The sequence below is a fragment of the Oratosquilla oratoria genome, chromosome 3 (genome assembly GCF_046742065.1).
Source record: "Oratosquilla oratoria isolate Oo_2021 chromosome 3, ASM4674206v1, whole genome shotgun sequence".
Taxonomy (NCBI): Eukaryota; Metazoa; Arthropoda; class Malacostraca; order Stomatopoda; family Squillidae; genus Oratosquilla; species Oratosquilla oratoria.
This window is the reverse complement of record NC_134779.1, coordinates 37,812,702-37,832,102: the sequence shown is the minus strand read 5'-3', so window position 1 is coordinate 37,832,102 and position 19,401 is coordinate 37,812,702. Positions and strand designations below refer to the sequence as shown.

The 19,401-nt window shown below is 43.0% G+C and overlaps 1 protein-coding gene across 3 annotated transcripts in view; it reads right to left on the bottom strand.

The window, feature by feature from the left end:
• Positions 1-18,606, bottom strand: part of LOC143021773 (uncharacterized) — a 30,120-nt gene extending 11,514 nt beyond the window's left edge. For all 3 annotated transcript variants that reach the window (XR_012966003.1, XM_076179492.1, XM_076179498.1), the window contains exons 1-12: positions 18,395-18,606; positions 13,010-13,145; positions 11,381-11,523; positions 10,676-10,822; positions 10,292-10,492; positions 9,821-10,195; positions 7,458-7,590; positions 6,935-7,266; positions 6,224-6,319; positions 5,323-5,889; positions 4,336-4,450; positions 75-2,417 (exon numbers count right to left, since the gene is read on the bottom strand). Coding sequence is in view for 2 of the 3 variants with exons in the window: in XM_076179492.1 (XP_076035607.1) it covers positions 75-2,417; positions 4,336-4,450; positions 5,323-5,889; positions 6,224-6,319; positions 6,935-7,266; positions 7,458-7,590; positions 9,821-10,195; positions 10,292-10,492; positions 10,676-10,822; positions 11,381-11,523; positions 13,010-13,145; positions 18,395-18,547 (4,741 nt within the window). In the remaining variant the exon portion in view is untranslated. The remainder of the gene's footprint in view (positions 1-74; positions 2,418-4,335; positions 4,451-5,322; positions 5,890-6,223; positions 6,320-6,934; positions 7,267-7,457; positions 7,591-9,820; positions 10,196-10,291; positions 10,493-10,675; positions 10,823-11,380; positions 11,524-13,009; positions 13,146-18,394) is intronic.
• Positions 18,607-19,401: the final 795 nt, after the last annotated feature.

Sequence of the window (19,401 nt, the reverse complement as noted above, 5' to 3'; positions counted from 1 at the left end):
CACCTGTCTCCTTTGTAATAAAATACAATATAACGAGTAAGATCTAATAACTGCAACTGCACCTAAATATTTACCTTGCAGAGATGGTCGTTGCCCAGGAAGTGGAATACGTGTGCCAGAGCCAACAGATGAGACAGAGCCTCTAGACCCTGGATATGCCAAGCTTGTTCCTGAATGATGGGAGACTCCTGTTGGTGAAGTAGCAGTTGTTGGAATTCCTGGGGTATTTATGGAATGATTCACCCCCAAGGAAGACGAGAGTCCTATGGAGGGAGGACGAATGCCTGAAGCGGGAGTTGAAGGCGAGACCAGTGGAGGTCTTATACTGGAGGAAGTTGGAGTGGATACAAGTGGTGGTCTGATGCCAGATGATGATGGGGTGGAGACAAGTGGAGGTCTTATACCTGATGGGGAGGAGACAGCTGGAGGTCTGATGCCAGATGGTGTGGAGACAACAGGAGGTCTTATACCCGATGAAGACAATGTAGTTGGAGTCTTTAAGGATGTGGAGGCTGGAGTTGGGATTCCTACTGAAGGTGGACGAATGCCAGATGGAGTAGGGTGAGAGTACAGTGGAATTTGTCCTGTGGGTGTTCCAGGGGTTGTAACGGCTGTTGGCGTTGAAGGAGAATGTAAACGATGTGAATAACTAGATGTGGGTGTACTGGCATGTCCATTTGATTTGTGACTCTCCTCACTGTCTTGTTTATTCACCAGTGTTCTCCCTCCAATTTTGCTGCTGCTGCTTAGGAGAGGAATTTGCGAGGACTCATTCCCTAAATTGCTGTTACTTCTCGTCATTGTAGGAATCTGAGTTCCTACTGGCAAGCTGCTCGGAATACGGCCAGTTTTACCAATGGAAGGAATTTGGGATTCTCTTGATGTCTGCTGGGAATAAGACAATGTTGGTAGATGTGATTCTCTTGTAGTTGTTTGGGAGTGTGTGAGTGAAGGACTTGATTCTTTCATTGTTGTATGAGTGTATGTAGGAACTGGAGCGTGGGACTCTTTTGTGGTTGTGTGAGAGTATGTTGGATGTGGGACACGCGATTCTTTTGATGCTGGATGGGAGTATAAGTGGGACGAACTCTCTTGGCTATGGGTACTTGGTGTTCGACCCATATTTCCAAAAGTGGGAATTCTTGATTCTATGGATGTATTATGAATGCTGCTACTGCTATTATTGTGCTCTTCATATGAGATGTTATGAGCATTTTTCTTAGCCTCCAATGAACTGGTCAAGTCACCCCCACTTCTAGGAATGCGTGAAAGGGCAGGCTTTGGAGCCGACACAGTGGGAGGGGTTGTGGTGATGGTAGAGCGTGGTGGCAGGCTGGGCACTATCTGTTTGTCTAAAGAAGAAGATGGTGTCGATGTGGGGAGACCACTTTGTGGTCGCTGAGGTGTTGGCACTAAGATTTGTCCAACAGGTTTGTCTTGTGTAAAGTTGGCAGGACCTTGGTGTCTTGGAGCACTACCAGTGGGTGATTTTATCATAGGCATGGGTATTCTACTAACTGGTTCCAAATGAGACTGGGTAGGGGTTGTTGCAATGTGTGGAGTTGGCTGCACATATGACGAGTTTGTGGTGCTGGTCAGATTTTGCTGGCTGGAGGTTGTTGAGGATGATGTAAGAGACACTGTAGGAGCCTTGGGGCTTGTGGGTGATGAATCAGATGGAAAACTTTCTTCATCTTCCAAGTAGTTTGATGTGACTTGATCTATGATAGAAACCAAACCATTGCTTTCCTGTCGCTTACTTGGTGACCCTTGGTTCTGATCCTGCCCAAAACCATTGTGCAGTGCAGGTGGCTGTTTATGAGGGGACAGATCTTGACTTCTGAACATGTGAAAATCATGTCCCCTATTTGGAGATGTCAAATTGAGGCCCATGTGTGAAACTGCCCGAGCTGGAGCTGGAGGGATCCCCACTGTATTAATTCTTGCTGCAACAGACCCTGGCCTTGTGTCGCCAGGAGGACGCTGCAAAAGGGATGAGGTGCCGAGTGTTCCCAAAGCCAATGATCCGGGTCTCTGTACAGACCCTGGTTGTGTGCTCTCAAAGTTGTGGCCCCCAGCTATAGAGGCAGGCCTGGAGCTTGGTGCTGTAGATGCTAGCTGAGACCCAGTAAGGCTTAACCTGCCACCTGGTTTGGCCAGCATTCCATGAGATACCTCTCGTAAAGTCTGGGCATGTGAGTTTTCTTCAGATTCCACCTTAACTTCTGGAGATTGGGGAGACTTCTGTTGAATGGAGGGAAGTTCATTTGGTGCTTGTGAGGACAACAAAGGCGGTGAAATCATTACTTCTGATGACTTGGGAGACATGGGGGAGATGGGTGATACAGGAGATCGTATGGTGCTCATGCTGCTGGTCTCGTCTGAACTTGTATTGTCTTCAAGGGTTTGGTCAATTGCTGAAGAAGGAACATAAGGAGAAATTAAAATCTGCACATTGATATTTAATCAGATTAAACCTATGAAAAAGAAAAAGGCATAGAAACCACTCCCACCCATTCCATCCCCTACATATACTCCACTCCCCTCCACCCTCCCTCTCATCTTGGCACCTCCTGGATGACGGGTCATCCCTGCATCCTGTCCACTGCCCTGGGTCAGAATCAGTGTCGCAAGACACAGCACATCCACAATAAGGCCGCTTCATTAATTCAGTGGCCCCTCCTCTCCATCCCCTCATGAAGAAAAGGAGAAGACGGGGAGAAATCCCTTCGGGCTGGGTCAAATTATTTCTCATACATACTTCCTCACCCCCCATCCCCCACCCACTCACCCTCATGCATCACAGCATCATCCATACACAACCCTTCTCCATTCACCCCTATCTTCTGTCCTCTCCTGTCCTTCCTCTTTCATAATGCCCCTTTTACCCCATCCATCCATCTCATCTTAGGATGCCCCCTCATATTCACTCCTTCCACCTCTGCCTTCCACACCTCTTTTACTAATCCTTCTTCACTCATTCTTTCCATGTGTCCAAACCATACTAATACTCTTTCATCAAACCTATCTCCCAACTCCCTTTCACCTCTGTTCTCCTCCTCACCTCCTCATTTCTCACTCTATCTAGCCTAGTAACCCCTATCACACTTCTGACATTTCATCTCAAACACATTCAAACTCCTTCTCTCTTCCTCTCTTATGTTCCATGTTTCTGCCCCATACAGTGCCACTCATCTTCAAAACCTATAAACATCTCCACCTGGTGGTGCATCCCTGAGGGGCAGACTCAGGACTGGGTCCAAGATCATTTTCTGACAACTTCAACTATTTCTTCCACCTTTTCACATCAGGAGAGCTGACAATGACTACTCCACTTCTTCTATTGCTATGCATAGAAAAGTCCTGTACTGATATGATGCAGAAAATAGTCTATGTTTATTCCCAGAGATTAATGGGAGGGCCCAAGGACCATTGCCAGTATCTGTGGGGCTGTGGGTCTCCAGTTTGTGAAAATATTGTTAATAGTAAGTATTATTATTACCATTAAGACCTATAGATTTAAAATATGAAAGGAGCAAAAGTGACTTTCCAATATTTCTGGTTTATTCTGGTTCTGACAAGACTGAAGATGTAGGATGGAGGATGAGGAAAAGGAGGAGAAAAAGTAAGAGTAAGAGGATTTTGAGGATGGTGAAGAAAGAGGAAGGGGAAGGAAAGAGCAATGGAGGAAGAGTAAGAGGGAGAGAGATGTAGTTAAGTGAAGGATTGTGTGGAGCCAATGTGAAGAAATAAAAAAACTTCCTGCTGTACAGCACTTATTTTCAGGTGTTAGACAAACTCTAACAATTGTGAAACAATGTAATTAACATAGGGCAGAGTCTTAAACTCCAGAAAATAGGAAGAACAGGACCAGGAGTGAGAACATGCGTGAAGTTCAAACGTCAGCCTCCATCTGACTAAACTGACTATATGGCTGTGGTGATCAGCTCAGTGAGCAGTGGTATTACTGGAACCTACCAATAAATTCACCCACACAATCTGTTCATTAAACTAAATATGCAAATGTTATATTCATCAATTAAATCAAACCATTAAACTGAAAACAAAAACATAAGTATAAATTGCACATAATATTACAATCAATTACATCCACCACCTTACTGTCATTACATCATCATTCTTTTATGAATAGATTTTTCCTAAAAATAGATGAATTTGTGCCTCAAAACAGCCCCCTACAGTATTGACTGCCAGTAACAATGCTATCAATACCCCAGTACAAAGAAAACAATAATAAAACAAAGAAGCAATTAAAAAGGGGAGGAGGAAAGGGAGTTGAGATCAACTACAAAAGATCCAAGCTGTGTCCACTACCTTGTTCTGTGCTGGACTTTCCATTCCCATAACCGCTGTCACTGGAACTGGAAGTGTCATTTGTGGTCTCTAGGTCATCATGTGGTGGGGAGGACTGTGGTAATGGTGGTGGACCCTATGGTGTTATACAAATTATACATTAGAACTGGGCATAAACTTGCACACTTAAATTTGGCAAAGAAAATAGTGCAGTATTCTTAAGCTTTGATATTTAAATTACCAAGAAAAACATAATGTTGATAAAATATTTTTCATGCATATGTACAATGCATAATATTAATCTAATTTTTTCCCCCTTTTCTTTTTTTATGTACAGCACTTATTTTTCCATGAAGAAAGTCATTGACTCATGTATCATTGGATGTTTTCTAGGCACCAGAACCTTGAGGAAGAAACTCGTCAATCATCTTAATTGTGCAATATGCTCTAAATAAGAAATTTATATCATATGGGATTTCAGTATGTGTAATCCAGCCTTGACTGTTAAACCCAGCTGTGGAGGTAATGTGTCTCTATCTGCATTACCTTTGACCTGAGAATTGTATTTACCCATTTGTAATATAGAGGAAAGAAGCAATGCTTACTGGATACCATCTCCTACTTTTCAATTTATCATAATGACCCCCAATTCATGTACAGTTTCAACTCTATACCCTTGATTTCCAATTATCACATTTAGATCCGAATTCATGTATTGTTCCAGTTTAGGCTATATCACCTAAACTTATCCAAGTATTTATGCATCTATATGGAAGCCTGTATGGTGTGAAACAGATGACTCTTTCCAGTTGCTAACACTGATTCACCCATATGCGATATAATAATATTTGAATACCTTTTTATAATATTTTGCAAGATGGTCATAGTAAAAACCTGTTTCATGGAGAAATATGCTGTACATTGGGGGGGAAAATGTGAATGCTACATCTGGCATGCTAGACATTCTGGGACAACATAATCATTACAAACAAAAACACAAAAACTAACATTTGTAGCGAGGCTTCCTGGCAAGTCCTTGACTGTCAATCCTGCACCTGGATCCTTCTCGCTCACCTCTGTGGTCTTGGGAGGAACCTCCACAGTTGGATCTCCAAACTCTCCTGCATGTTTGGAAAATGCTGCAGCAATGTGATATGGTGGGGGCTTTTTAATTCGCTTGTCTGGTGTTTCTGGGGGAGATGTTGGACCATCTCCATTTGTAGCCTTATCTGGAGTTTCTCTGTTATTCTTAACCAAAGAATCATTCACATTTTCTTTTGATCTGGATGTGGTCACAATCTCTGCTCGTCCAAACACTTTTTTATCCCCAATGGTGTAATTTCCTTCACTGTCTGGTGTTGCAGCATGTCCATTTGAGGTGACTGTATGATTATTGGGTGATCCATTATTCTTGATATTTCTGGCTTCTTTTAAAATGGGTTTCTCTTCTATTCTGGGTTCAATAACTGTTAATGAATTATCACTCTCTGACAATTCTCCATCTGTTGATGGGCTTGTGGTTACCTTAGGGGCTTGCTGACTCACTTCCATCTGTTTCAGAACTACTTCAGTCTCCTGTTTGAATTATTAGGAAATATCATAAATTTACCTGGCAATGTTCATTCTAATAAACTAACAAGTCTTCACATCAGTTTTGCACCTCCCATATTGTTAATTAGCTAAAATTTTGAAATCACTAATTTCCTTTATATGTCAAATGGACATGGTTAATAGGAGCAGTACTATGTATATAATATACACTTTTTCATAAAACCTAAATCTGAGGCAAAGTTTAACAAAAACATAAATGCCATTCTTTAACCTGTTTACAATGAAATATGAGAAACATAAATTTCTAAGAATACGAATACGATTGCATCTACACAAGTAATGATAAAACTTGACTTACAGCAGTGGTTGCCTCCTTAATCTGTGCCTGAATTCCCACTGGTTTGGCAACTCTAACTTCACCACTTGTGGGCATCAGAGTGACACTCAGCTCATCCTGACAAAAACAAATAATGGTTTAACATTTGTTTAGTAGCATACTTATGTTAAAGGACACAAAATCCCACATTCATATACCAAAAGCTGAGTTAAACCATGCATCTACCCTACAACCATTCATTATCCCTCCCATCTTAGCCCTTCGTGGGTCAGAAAAAATACAGCAAGACAGCGCTTCCACAGCAGGGCCTGATAGCCAGAGCTAGTTTACCCCCACTGCTTCAATACATGATAACTTCCACTCCCTTCATCAAATTCAAGAGTCATACAGATCAGACAAGAAGAACATTCTTTTTGGCAGTGTTATTTTCTCATCCATGTACAATCACTCTATTCACTCCTATCTTTTGCACTCCCAAACTCACCCCACTCTCAAATCACACAAACCCTGCCTACTAAATGCAACATCAAAACTACTCCAGTGTCATTCTATTCAAATACCTATAACAATCTACCCAAAGTACCCTGCAACACTAAACAACACACATGAATTTAAAACTTCGATAGTTGAAGAGAGAAAGAACCCCACAAACATAGCTGTACAATAAGTTTTAATTTTTTCTTGTACTGAGGTGCACTGCTTTACTTCTAGAACAGTTCAACCACTAGATACCTGAGCAACTTTAGCTGGAGTTCCATCTGATATGTCAATTAGGGGTGCCTTCACAGGCGATTCCTTCGTTCCATTATGTCCTTCCTTTACATCGTTGGGAGATACGGGTTTCACAGGTTCCTGTCCAGGCTTTCCGGTTTCTTTGTGTAAATTATGGAGATTTCGAGCATGCTTTGCCAAAGCCTTGAGCTCTTTTGGGTATGGTGTGGGAGCTCGACTAAGACGGCCTGGTTTGTCCATGTCAGTGTCAAAGGAAAATTTAATGAGCATCTTAGATTTCCGCTCCTCCTCCCATTCACTTGCCTCAAAGTCATCTGGTTCATTAACAGGCTCTGCAAAATAAAATTAAGGAATTTACAATGGAACAAATGCTTACAAAACAATTATGCCAACGGAGATAAAACAAGAGCTTACGGCTAAAACATAGTTTTGGCATCAATAGTAGCATTAAAGAAAATTTCTACGGAATCAAGCAATTCTGTTATGTCATTCAAATCAATACAGTACTTTCCAATACACTAACCTGGTTCATATGAGCGTGGAATCTGTGGCAGCATGAAGCAAGTCAACACTCTTTGTCCTGTTTCTGGATCGGTGTCAGACTGAAGCTGTACTGTCGGTATGTTTTGATTCTCAGACAGCCACAGCGATCGAAGCTGAAATTTAGATGAATTTTAAAGTAAAACTTAACATTTGTATAAGCTATTATTCTTTGATATATCAAGTACTTAAACTCAAAATCATTCCAATCTTTTGTCTTCTCTCATTCATACACATCATTCTTGGTCTTCATCTCAAGTTCATTCCTTTATACATACATACATACATATACCAAGGCTTTTTTCCCCTTACAAGGGAGGTAGCCAAAAAGGAAAAGGCATAAAATCATTCCCACCCATTCCATCCCGGAATACACTCCACACACCTCCACCCTCCCTCTTATCTTAGCACCTCCTGGATGACGGGTCATCCATGCACCTTGTCCATTGCCCTGGGTCAGAAACAGTGTCGCAAGACACAGCACATCCACAGCAAGGCCGCTTCATTAAATCGGCGACCCCCCCTCTCCGTCCCCCCAAGCATAAAAGGAGAAGACGGGAAGAAATCCCTTTGGGCTGCGTCAAATTTTGCTCACACATACTACCTCATCCCCCATCCCCCCACCCATTCCACCTCACGCATCACAACATCATCCATATACAACCATTCTCCATTCACCCCTGTCTTCTGTCCTCTCCCGTCCTTCCTCAACAGACATTCCCCTCTTCCCCAAAGCCCCCTTCACCCCATCCATCCACCTCATCTTAGGACGTCCCCTCATGTTCACTCCCTCCACATCTGCCTTCCATACCTCTTTTACTAGTCTTTCTTCACTCATTCTTTCCATGTGTCCAAACCATCCTAATACTCTTTCATCAACCCTATCTCCCAACTCCCTTTCCACCCCTGTTCTCCTCCTCACCTCCTCATTTCTCACTCTATCTAGCCTAGTAACCCCCATCATACTTCTCAGACACCTCATCTCAAACACATTCAAACTCCTTCTCTCTTCCTCTCTTATGTTCCATGTTTCTGCCCCATACAGTACTGTTGGCACAATCACTCCTTCATATAGTCTCCTCTTACCATCCATTCCCAAATGTCTATTCCTCATTACACTCTTCAATCCACCAAGGCATTTACTTGCTTCTCTCAATCTACATTCTACCTCCACCTTCACTCCACCTTTTCCTGCCACATTTGCACCCAAGTATCTAAAACTATCCACTTCCTCCAGTCGCTCTCCCTTTATGCTCACTTCCAGTCTACTGCCACTTTCACCCCTTGTACATCTCATCACCTTACTTTTACCCACATTTATCTTTAGCTTTCTTCTGTCACATACTCTCCCAAACTCTGTCACCAACTTCCTCAATCCCTCCTCCGTTCCTGTCACAAGCGCAGTGTTGTCCACAAACAACAGCTGGCTCACCTCCCACTTTTCTCCATTTTCTTTAACCATCTCCAATCCCTGACCCACTACCCTTGCATTTACCTCTTGCACTACCCCATCCATGTATAAGTTGAACAGCCAGGGCGACATAACGCATCCTTGATGAAGTCCCACCTTTACCTCAAACCACTCACTCTCTCCATTTCTAATCCTGACACAAGCTCTACTATTCTCATAAAAACTCTTGACATCTCCTAGAAGCTTTCCTCCTACCCCGTATATCTGCATAACCTCCAACAGTGCCTTTCTGTCTACCCTATTGTAAACCTTTTCCAGATCCATAAAAGCCCAAAAAACATCCTTCCCCTTTCCTATAGCTTTCTCACATATCTGTCTTACCACAAAGATCTGATCTACACAACCTCTACCCGTCCTAAATCCACACTGTTCCTCTCCTAATCCTCTCAATCAAGATCCTCCCATAAGCCTTCCCAACTACACTAACAAGCTAATCCCTCTGAAACTACTACATTCACACTTGTCCCCTTTTCCCTTGTAAAGTGGAATTATACAGGCACTCCTCCAGTCCTCCAGCACTCTACCCTCTCTCCAGCAAACATTAAATAACCTCACCAGCCAGTCCACCATCACTGTACCTCCTTTTTTTTTTTAGACATTCTGCATGGCATCCATCCAGACCAGGTGCCTTACCTGCTTTCATCATCTTAACAACTGTCTTCACTTCATCCTTCCTTATTTCTCCTCCATTTTCCTCACTCATCACAGTCATTTTCTTAGCATTTCCCACTGCAGCTATCTTTCCCTCCCTATCCTTCACATTTAGCATCTCCCATCTTTCCCTTACTGCCTTCTCTTCCATTATCATCTCTCCATCTGCACCTTTATACATATTCAACCTTAATGAAAACTAAACTTGTTAATGTTCTACATACTTTGAGTTTGGCCAGTGAAACTGGTAGGTGAGTGATCAAGTTGTCAGACAAATTCAGGACTGCTAAAGCTCCTAGATGTCCGATCTCACCAGGAACTGTGACCAAACGGTTACTTCTTGCACTCAGAATCTTCAGTCTTGTACAGCTGCCTAGTTCTGGTGGTAACTCATCTAACATGTTATCATCTACATTGAGGGTATGTAATTTCCGCAGGAGACCTACAGATGGCGGGAGAGCCTCCAGGTCATTCTGGGTTACAATAAGTTCTTCAAGATGAGTTAAGTTCCCAATACCTTGAGGTAAGTGGGTTAGGGCATTGTCATCCAGTTTAAGGATTTGTAGATTTTTGCAACTACTAAGGCTTTCTGGCAACTCCTGCAAAATATGAATGGCATTTTAGAAAATGTACCATATCCCAAAAAGCTTTCGATTAAGCATTGTGTGCATCAAGGAACAAACTTGCATGCTTACCTTTAAGTTGTTGGATGACAAATACAAGTCAGTCAGGTGAGTACAGTTTTCTATTTCAGATGCAACCCAATCAATCTTATTTTTTGATCCATCTATGAATAACATTTTCTTGAGTTTACCTACAATGGGAGGAATGGACTTCACCTTGTTATTATCAAACCATAGCTCTGTCAGATTGGGTAAGCTTCCAATGACTTCTGGCTGCAAGAAGGAACACAAATATAAATACAATGCCTGCAGGAGTAAACACCTATGACTGTAACCAAATCTTTCTCTCACTTTAGATTCCTTCCTTATATCCATTCAATAAAACATTCCACTAAACCGGATCCTCCATACATAGGATATGCATTAAAATGAAGATACAGTAGTTCCAAAACTCACCAATTCTGAAAAATCATTCTGCCCAATATCAAGTCTCTGTAGGTTGACCAAACGTGCAATGGATTTTGGCAGTGTATTGAGTTGATTTTCCCTTAACTCAAGGATACGAAGGCGGGAAAGTCTCCCAAAGTTTGCTGGAAGGTACTCCTGTCAATAAAAATCCTTGGGTAAGAAATTAATTACACCACTACACAAGTTTGTATGAACCACTGGCCTTCTTATTATACAGGGGATTGGCTGAGTCAAATAACTTTGAAATGGAGACACTATGAATGAATGACAACCTGAAATGTTCCTCTCATCTACTTCACAAATAACTTTTGAGTGGATGAAGGGGGGGGGGTTACTATATCCTCTGGTTTAGATCCCTACTTTGGAAGCACTGCACTTCACTACATTGCCTTTGGCTTCAGTGGTGTGGCAGGGGACAGGGTTGAACCATCCACCCACAAACTGTCTAGATAGGAGGGGCATTATTTGAATTTTAATTGTGCAAGAAGTTGGTGAATGCTTTGACTCAACTAACCCCCTTTATAAGGGGAAGAGGGCCTTTGGTATATGTGTGTGTGTGTGTGTTTATAAATACAATCAACAAACTTCATGACTAAGGAAAGTTATTGTAAGCTGAAGAACAATTCATAACTGACATTACAGCCATTCTATTTTGATAATCTAGTGATGAAAACATGGTAGACACTGGCTTACTAGGAATGTATCATTAAGGTAGAGTTCTTCCAAGGAAAGAAGCTGTGTAAATCCTTCCGGGAGCTTGCATAGGGGATTTATACTTGCATCTACCACACTCAGCTGTTTACAGCCCTTGATATTATCAGGGATATCACTGATAGCTGTAATGAAAAATCAAACATATAAATACTGTAAATAATAATACACTGTTTCCAAATTGCTAGACACAGATGTGACAACAGTAAGCAAAGAACCTTAACCATTTACATTATACAACTGTTCCTTGAATGAGAAAGCTTACATCATGAGATGCCCAGTTTATTTTTTCTGTTACATTATTCTGCAATGGAATAAAGCAGACTTCAAAACCAAGCTGATCATCCTATGGCATATGTAAGGTGTGTCATGGCCCTATCCCATGACCTTTGACCTCTAAGGCCCCCCCAAGGGAATTGCTCATGGGACAAGCTGTGTGACTCATGTGCTGCCCAGCCACATGACCCTCACAACAGCCTCTTTGAGGAAATGTACTTGCAGCTCACCAGCCTAAGATGGACCCTGTCAAGCCCTAGAGATGACTAACTAATGCCAGGGCCTGCTATGTGAGATACCACAAAGCCTCTTTGAAGAAATACACATGCACTACCAGCATTGGCCAACAATGACTCAAGCTATGCTTCGCCTGGCCATGTGAAATACCAAAGCTTCTTTGAGGAACATGTGTGCGAAACCAGCCCCCATACCCTCTGTCTTTGTGAGTCAGCAACCTGAGAATATTGTGCATTCAACTTCCCATGTATCACACTTTGACCCCACACAAATTAGGAGCATGGGTCAAGACCTGCCCCTGAATATAAGGACAGATGAAACAGTTGAAGGACCAGATTGCCTTGGGCCACAACTTGAAACACCAAGTCATCCCCTCGCTTGCCATCTCGTCCCCTCCCCCTTTTCTCACCATTAGAGCAAGCCGCATAACATTGGCGCCCAAATTCATTGGTAACTAAAACTAACATGCCATCAAAGTCTGCCTTTAACCAGCCTAACAGCATACTACTTACTGAAGACAGGAACTTCTGCCCCTCCCCAAATCATCCCAGTTTCTCTCACAGTAAGACTACATTAGGGAAATGCAAGATGAGGGGTTTGGTGTCCTCTGTGTGGTGACTGATTCTGGTGCCATTTCCATATGGCGGCTTAAATGCAATGCTTTATGTGGTTCTTGTTTGTGGGAGGAATTACTCTGTAAGGCCGATATCTGGAGGGAATTTAGTGGATAAGGGGATTGGTGCTCTGTCCTGGAGTGTTTGTTCTGTGATCTGGGTGTGTATGTGTTGCTTTGTGTACAAGGTTGTTATGGATGTCTGAACAGTACAATGCCCACATTTTTTTTCTTGCAGTCAGTTGGTTGAGCTCTTGTTAAGCCATGGAATGGATGTGTGGTGTTGGTACTGCATGCTTATAATTTTCTGGTGCTGTTCTATGGGGAACATTTTATGATGAATATATATATGTACTATTAGGGCAGCTTTAGTGCATCCTGTTGTCATTATCAATGCTTTGTGTGATGAACCAGGTACGCACACTGTATGTTTATAACGTTTCATCTTAATTAGTGTAAAATATTAAACATATTGCAAAACTCACCATTCTTGCTAAGATCAAGAGTGTTGAGGCTGATGAGTGAAGCAATGGCAGGTGGAAGAGCCTGAAGATCATTGTCACTCAATCCAAGAACTTTAAGGCCATGACAATGGAACAGCTGGCGAGGCAAATCACGAATCTGGAAAATTACATAAAACTTATGAAGAATCATAATAAGAACAAGAAAAACTAAAGTGATTAATTTATTTCTGTATTAATCAACCTGTTGTTCCAATTCTGTTTTCAGATCTACAACTCCCTGGGAACTAGCTATGACCACTAATTCTTCTCATAAGTCACTCGGTGATGAGGTTTTGTGGAGCTATCTAGAGTGAGTGTAGGGGAGTGTAGTGTAAGGTGTTATGTATTGTCTGTGTGGTAGTTGCACTTAGGTCATTTAATGTGTTGCCAAGTGGATGTGTTGGTTGTGTTTCTGTGCTGGGTGATGACCTGAACGCTGGCAAGCCAGTATAATTCTTGTCTAAGGAATTTTGATTTTTGCTAGGTTTATTTCTGGCGGAATATAGTGAAATACAGAATTTAGATCTACCAATGAAATGTTTGTTTTGAGACTTGTATGTGCTTTTGTACACTAGGAAAGGTTGACCACTAATTCATGACAATAGGAAGTAAGCAAGGTCACTGGTGGGGACGCTAACATCTTTTATATCAACCAAGACAATTGTAAATAACACTTGTGTGCGCTCTGAGCTCCGGTCCGTAAAAGTAATAAATGTCGATAATGAGTCCAGCATATGATCCAAGACCACACATGTGCAGGGTAAATCAAAGATAATGACAAAATAACCCTATGTATCTAGTCCATGGAGGCGGAAAATGATGATTATACCGTGTGTGACAACTCCATTGTCTAACGGGCATGTTTCTTTCAGTCTTGCGCACACTGGCCCGTGGTCTCGTGCGCGTAATGGTGCCACGATGTACGACGATGTAAACAATTTGGATGATCAACAGCGTCCATTCCTAATTCATTTTACAAAAATTATATATATATATATATATATATATATATATATATATATATATATATATATATGTATATATATATATGTATATATATATATGTATATATATATATATATATGTATATATATATATATATGTATATATATATATATATGTAATATATATATATATATATATATATATATATATATACACACACACACACACACACATATTTAACCAAAACCAGAATGTCAATGAAAGTGCAACACATGGTTAATATTCCCGTGAATCGACAACATACGTAATGCCGCCGTGTACCCCCTGGTTATGTTTTTGCACCACCCCCACCACGTGGTTGTGACAAAGACAAGCGACTTGAACGCGCTGTCAACAAATGAGCCGACACTCGTCCGTGTACAGAACAAGTCCTGAAGTCTGTGGGCGTGCACTTTGATAGCTGTTGTTGTTGGGTGGTTAGCGTGTTGTCTTTAACTAAGGATTGTCACGTCATCTGTGGGGTTGATTCACCCCTGCAGTCGACACGGAGTGCAACAGTACTTCCTCGCGATTTCCGTAAGATATCGACGCACATACATTTCTAAGTCCAGAAACTAAGAAATTCCATTTAGAAAAAGCAACTGTTGAAGAGAAACCAGAAATTGATAAACTAATAGAGGAATACAAAACACTGAACGAGGATGATATGGTAAAGTGGGGGTCAATTAAAATGAAAAAAATACCATGGGTACAGACACGATTAGGGAAAAAATAATAAATGAAAACAAGAACAAGGAAAGGTGGAGGAAAGTGTTGAAAGTGCTAAAAGTAGAGAATCGCTTGTCAAGGATGTGAAAAAAAGTAAGGCATCATATTTTCGGGGTGGAAAGATGGAAAGAAGGAAGTACATACATATGCCAAAGGGTTTTTCCCCTTTACAAGGGAGGTAGCCAAGAAGGAAGTACGATTTGCATAATGCCTAAGGAATTACACACACAACCGTGGGAAGTGTCTCCAATGCATATGGACAGATAAAGGAAGAAGGAGGAGGAGGAGGATGGTGATATAAAAAGGGAAGAGTGGGAGTCTCTGAGCCTTTAATGTGACAACGCCCAACCTTCTTCCCTAGCTGTACTCCCGGCACGAGCCAGTAAGATACAGTAGTGTCTCCCTCCATCGACGCTTCGTCGTCCTCGACCTCTCGTCCTCCTGTGGGGCATCTCAACACAAACACTGCTCTCCTCTTTATCCGCCATGTTCCCCTCTTGCACTTAAAGAGCAAGTCAATGCTTTCGCACAATTTTTTATCCCTTTCCATCCGGAGAAACGACGGGTTTTGTTCAACATTACGAACTGGGAATGTCATTGGAGCTGAGGAGATATCCATCCTTAGTTGTGAAGGAGTTGAGAGTTTCTGTCGAGGACCTCACTCAATACAATGATAACTACAGCATCAATACCAATAATACTACTAGTACTAATTAAAGTTCGTGTGTTTGTTTTCAGTACACACGAACACGGCTGCAAATGAATATAATGAGAGAGCAAAGCAGAACGGTTCCTTCACCCTAAGAAGGACAAACTGTTTCGCATTAATGAGACATCTTAGGCTGAAATTCGAATGTGGGGTGTTCACTATCTGTGACGTCGTTGTGACAAACGCCAGGCAATTCCATTCAGCCGCCAAGAGGACCTTGTTTAATTTGTGGACCGTGATGCTATCTGTCACTACATCGTGCCTACGATGAAAGAACTTTTCAATCCATTTCAATCAAGATAATCCTGCCGTCGCGAGGCATCGAACTCGGGACCTTGTGATTACAAGGACTCTCAATTATGAAGACTAATCCCCTACTTATATATATCTCTCCATCTATTCTCTATTTATTTCTCTACTTATTTATACATTTTCCATTTTGTTTCCATCTACTTCATGGACTGAAGGAGTCTTCTTGCCAATGCGTCCAGTCGGTAACTATTTTTCCCCCCACCGCGCCACCCACGCAACATTCTTGTCTCCTCCCTTTGCCTTAACTTCCTCCCAGGACTTCGGCGACTTACCTTCCACCTCAGCACACCAGTTCCTGACCACCACTTGACCCTTATCTTTATCCTGCCTACAAAAATTTCTCGTCGATTTTACCTCGCGCATTTCGCATACACTTTCGGGAACACTTTCATGACCCACGCACGCATGCGCGACTACACGGAGGGCAGTGGAGATAAATGTCTTTATTCTAGTCACATGAAGTGATGAAGAACTGTACCATGCAGCCGTCCATGGCACTGCGCTCCCCCTCCCCATCATCCCTCCCTACCTCCCACGGTCCTGGTGTCCTGTAATGACGACGCCCTTCGTTTCTCCTGCTGTTGCTAAGGCGACCATTCCATTCCTCCCCGGACTCGAGCTCCTCGGCTTAGATTGGGGGTGGGGAGGGGGGGGGGTAACAGGTTCCTGGCCATTCCCGGGACACACACACACGACCTTAGCGTCCTAAAAGCAAATTCTCCCGCCATCTGGGATCGCTCGCCATAGGATGCGAAGATCCTTTGCACACAAGCCGTTCCTTCCACTTCACTTAAAGTGGGCGTGTGAAGATGCCAATGGCTTTCCTTTATACTCTTATTCAGGCGAATCTAACTTGGTCTGGTCTATTTCGTCTCTTCCCTTCCTTCCTTCCTGTCCTCAGGTATTAACTTTTAGCCCCCCCCCCCAATCTCTCTCTATACACCAGCCCTTAATTTCGGAACCAATCTTGCACACACACACATTTTGTATATATATATATATATATATATATATATATATATATATATATATATATTGAAGTATGTAAGACAAATGAGTGGAAGGGTGGTGAGTTAAACAGTGAATAAAACTCCAACTGTTCTTTGTGTTTAACTCACCACCCTTCCACTCATATATATATATATATATATATATATATATATATATATATATATATATATATATATATATATATATATTGGGGCAAGTGCCGGATGTGCATACCTGTGTAACTAGAAAAAGCAAGCTGCATACCTAAATTAGTTTTATTAATCTTTTCCGACAATGTTCGTGAAATTAATGTCTTCCTAATTCCTAAATTATCTTCGAGGAGGAGGAGAAGGAGAAGAAGAAAAAGAAGGGGTCCAGTCAACCGGATGATCGTAATTTAGAATCCTGACAATAGAAAGGACCTTGAACATGGTCCCTGAACATCAACAGGATCCTTTCAATCGCAGGAGCACCCGTTTCTTGACTAATAAAAAATGCTACAAATAAATAGATACATGGGTAAATAAATGGATGAATCAATAAGTGAATAGACTAAACAAATAATGCCCCCATGAGCAAACTATGTCCCCAGAGGAGCCAGTTGCTCTACCACCACCAGGAAGATGTGGAGGAAGAAGAGGAGGAGGAGGAGGTGAAGGGAGTTATCATAGCAGGACTGAACGCAAAGGCGGGGGCCACAGGCTCCCCCACCCACGTCCAGCAAGGGCTCACCACCGCCCCGCTACATCCGACGATGGAGCCGCCAAGTGGAGTGGACGCGGATGGGCCGTCGCGGACCCGAACAAAAAGAGGGGCTCTTGGGAAAGGTTAAGTTCGGGCGGGGTTGGTGAGGAATGGATCAGGGAGTGACGACAGGAGGGTAAGAGATGGAAGGAACGAGACAGGAAGTCGTATATTCAAAAGAAGAGGAAAGTAGTAGAAAGGGAAGTATAGAAAGAGGAGGAAGGGGAATGGGGAGATATGGAAAGGGAGAGGAAGGGGGGAAGAAGGTTGAAGGGACTGAAGGCGAGAGTGAGGGAGGGAGGGGAAAAGATGATCTGTGAGGGAGGAGAGTGAAAGTGGATGGGGTTGAGGTGAAAACAAGAGCAAGGTAGCGGTAATTTGCTGGGTAGGGTCCGAGTTGATTTGGCCTGAGGTGAAAGATGGGTTATCACTCGGTGAAGAGCTAGGGGAGAATAAAGTCAAAGAACTGAGGGAGGCTCAAAGAACTGAAGTGGGAAAAGGCGGGCTTATGACATAGGTAGGGGAAGAGTGAAGGAGAGGGGAGGCGTGGGAGGATGAGGAGGCAGGTAAATTTGTGGTAAAGAGTGGAGTGAATGGGTAAGGTGGGAGAGGGAGGGGCGATGAGAGTTGTGTGGAGAGGCCGGAAGGAGTGTGTTGTGGAGAAGTGGTGGTAAAAGGAGGGCCACGGTGACCGCCAATGTCCCCAGTATTGGGGAGAGGCGAGGACTACACATTGTGGAGAAACACAAGAATGACTTGGAAAAGAAACCGAGGTCAGGGAGTAAGGATGCCACGGACACGACATTTTGCAAGAGAGAAAGCTAGTAGGTCCTCTCACACACTCTCCGTTCGTAGGAACACGAAACCTGTACAGCCAAAATATAATGGCGACGACTTACCTGGTTAGCGTCGAGGTGCAGTTCCTCGAGAGTGCGCTCAAAGGAGAAGACCTCCGGGGGAACATCGTTCAAGGAAAAGTGGCTGTAGTCCAGCTGCTTGATATCATCAGACTCCTTCCGACCGCAGCCGAAACAGGCCAACAAGGACGGCATGGCGGAGGGCGAGTAGGGTCCTCCTCCCTACTAAGGGCCGGACCACGAAGGAAATGAAGGCGCTGCCGCCGCCGACGACGACAGCGGCGAGACTTGGGAAGGAGGGTCCCTCAAGTGCAAGAACTCGAGGGGTCTCCCGGAGGTGATCCTCGAGGCAGCTGCTCTTCTCTCCTGAGTGGGTGGGCCCGAAATGTTTCGCTCAGCTGCGGAGGGGGAGGAACTTCACGTTACGAGGTGGTCCTTCATGGGGCGACACTTCGGTAAGGGTGAGGTTAACAAGACTACGTCTTTGCTTGCGAAAAGGGTGGAGGGTGTTTCTCTTCGTGAAGAGACTGCGGGCACTACATTAAACACTCTTTTATTTCAATGTGATTCGACAATTTGCACAAGGTGGTGATCAATGTTCATTTGGCACTTGAAATGGGAAGGAGGGGAAGGGTGGGCCTCGAAGTTTTCAATTTCGATTAAGTTACAGTCCCAGCCGTCTAAGTGCGACTCGAGTCTGTGACTTGAGGAGGACACGACTCACAGGCACGTGCTACCTTGACTCATCTACTCTAGTCTTTACACACGGTAATGACTCGTGAGCTTAAAGGAGAATTCCTGCGGTGCTACGGTGTCTACAACAAGCAGCTATTCTACGTTAATTGCACTTTCTTCTTTGTACTCGGTCGAAAAAACAATAATAATAATGGTCATGTGACAACCAACTACTTCATTTTTAAGATCACTCTCCAAGCAAAGTCCAAGACTTTCCGCTGCTGCAGCACAGGTTAGGGTTGTAGTGTGTGTGTTTGTACATACACTAACAAAAATTCATGTGTTTGAGTCCTGGGCCACGTCACAACACAATG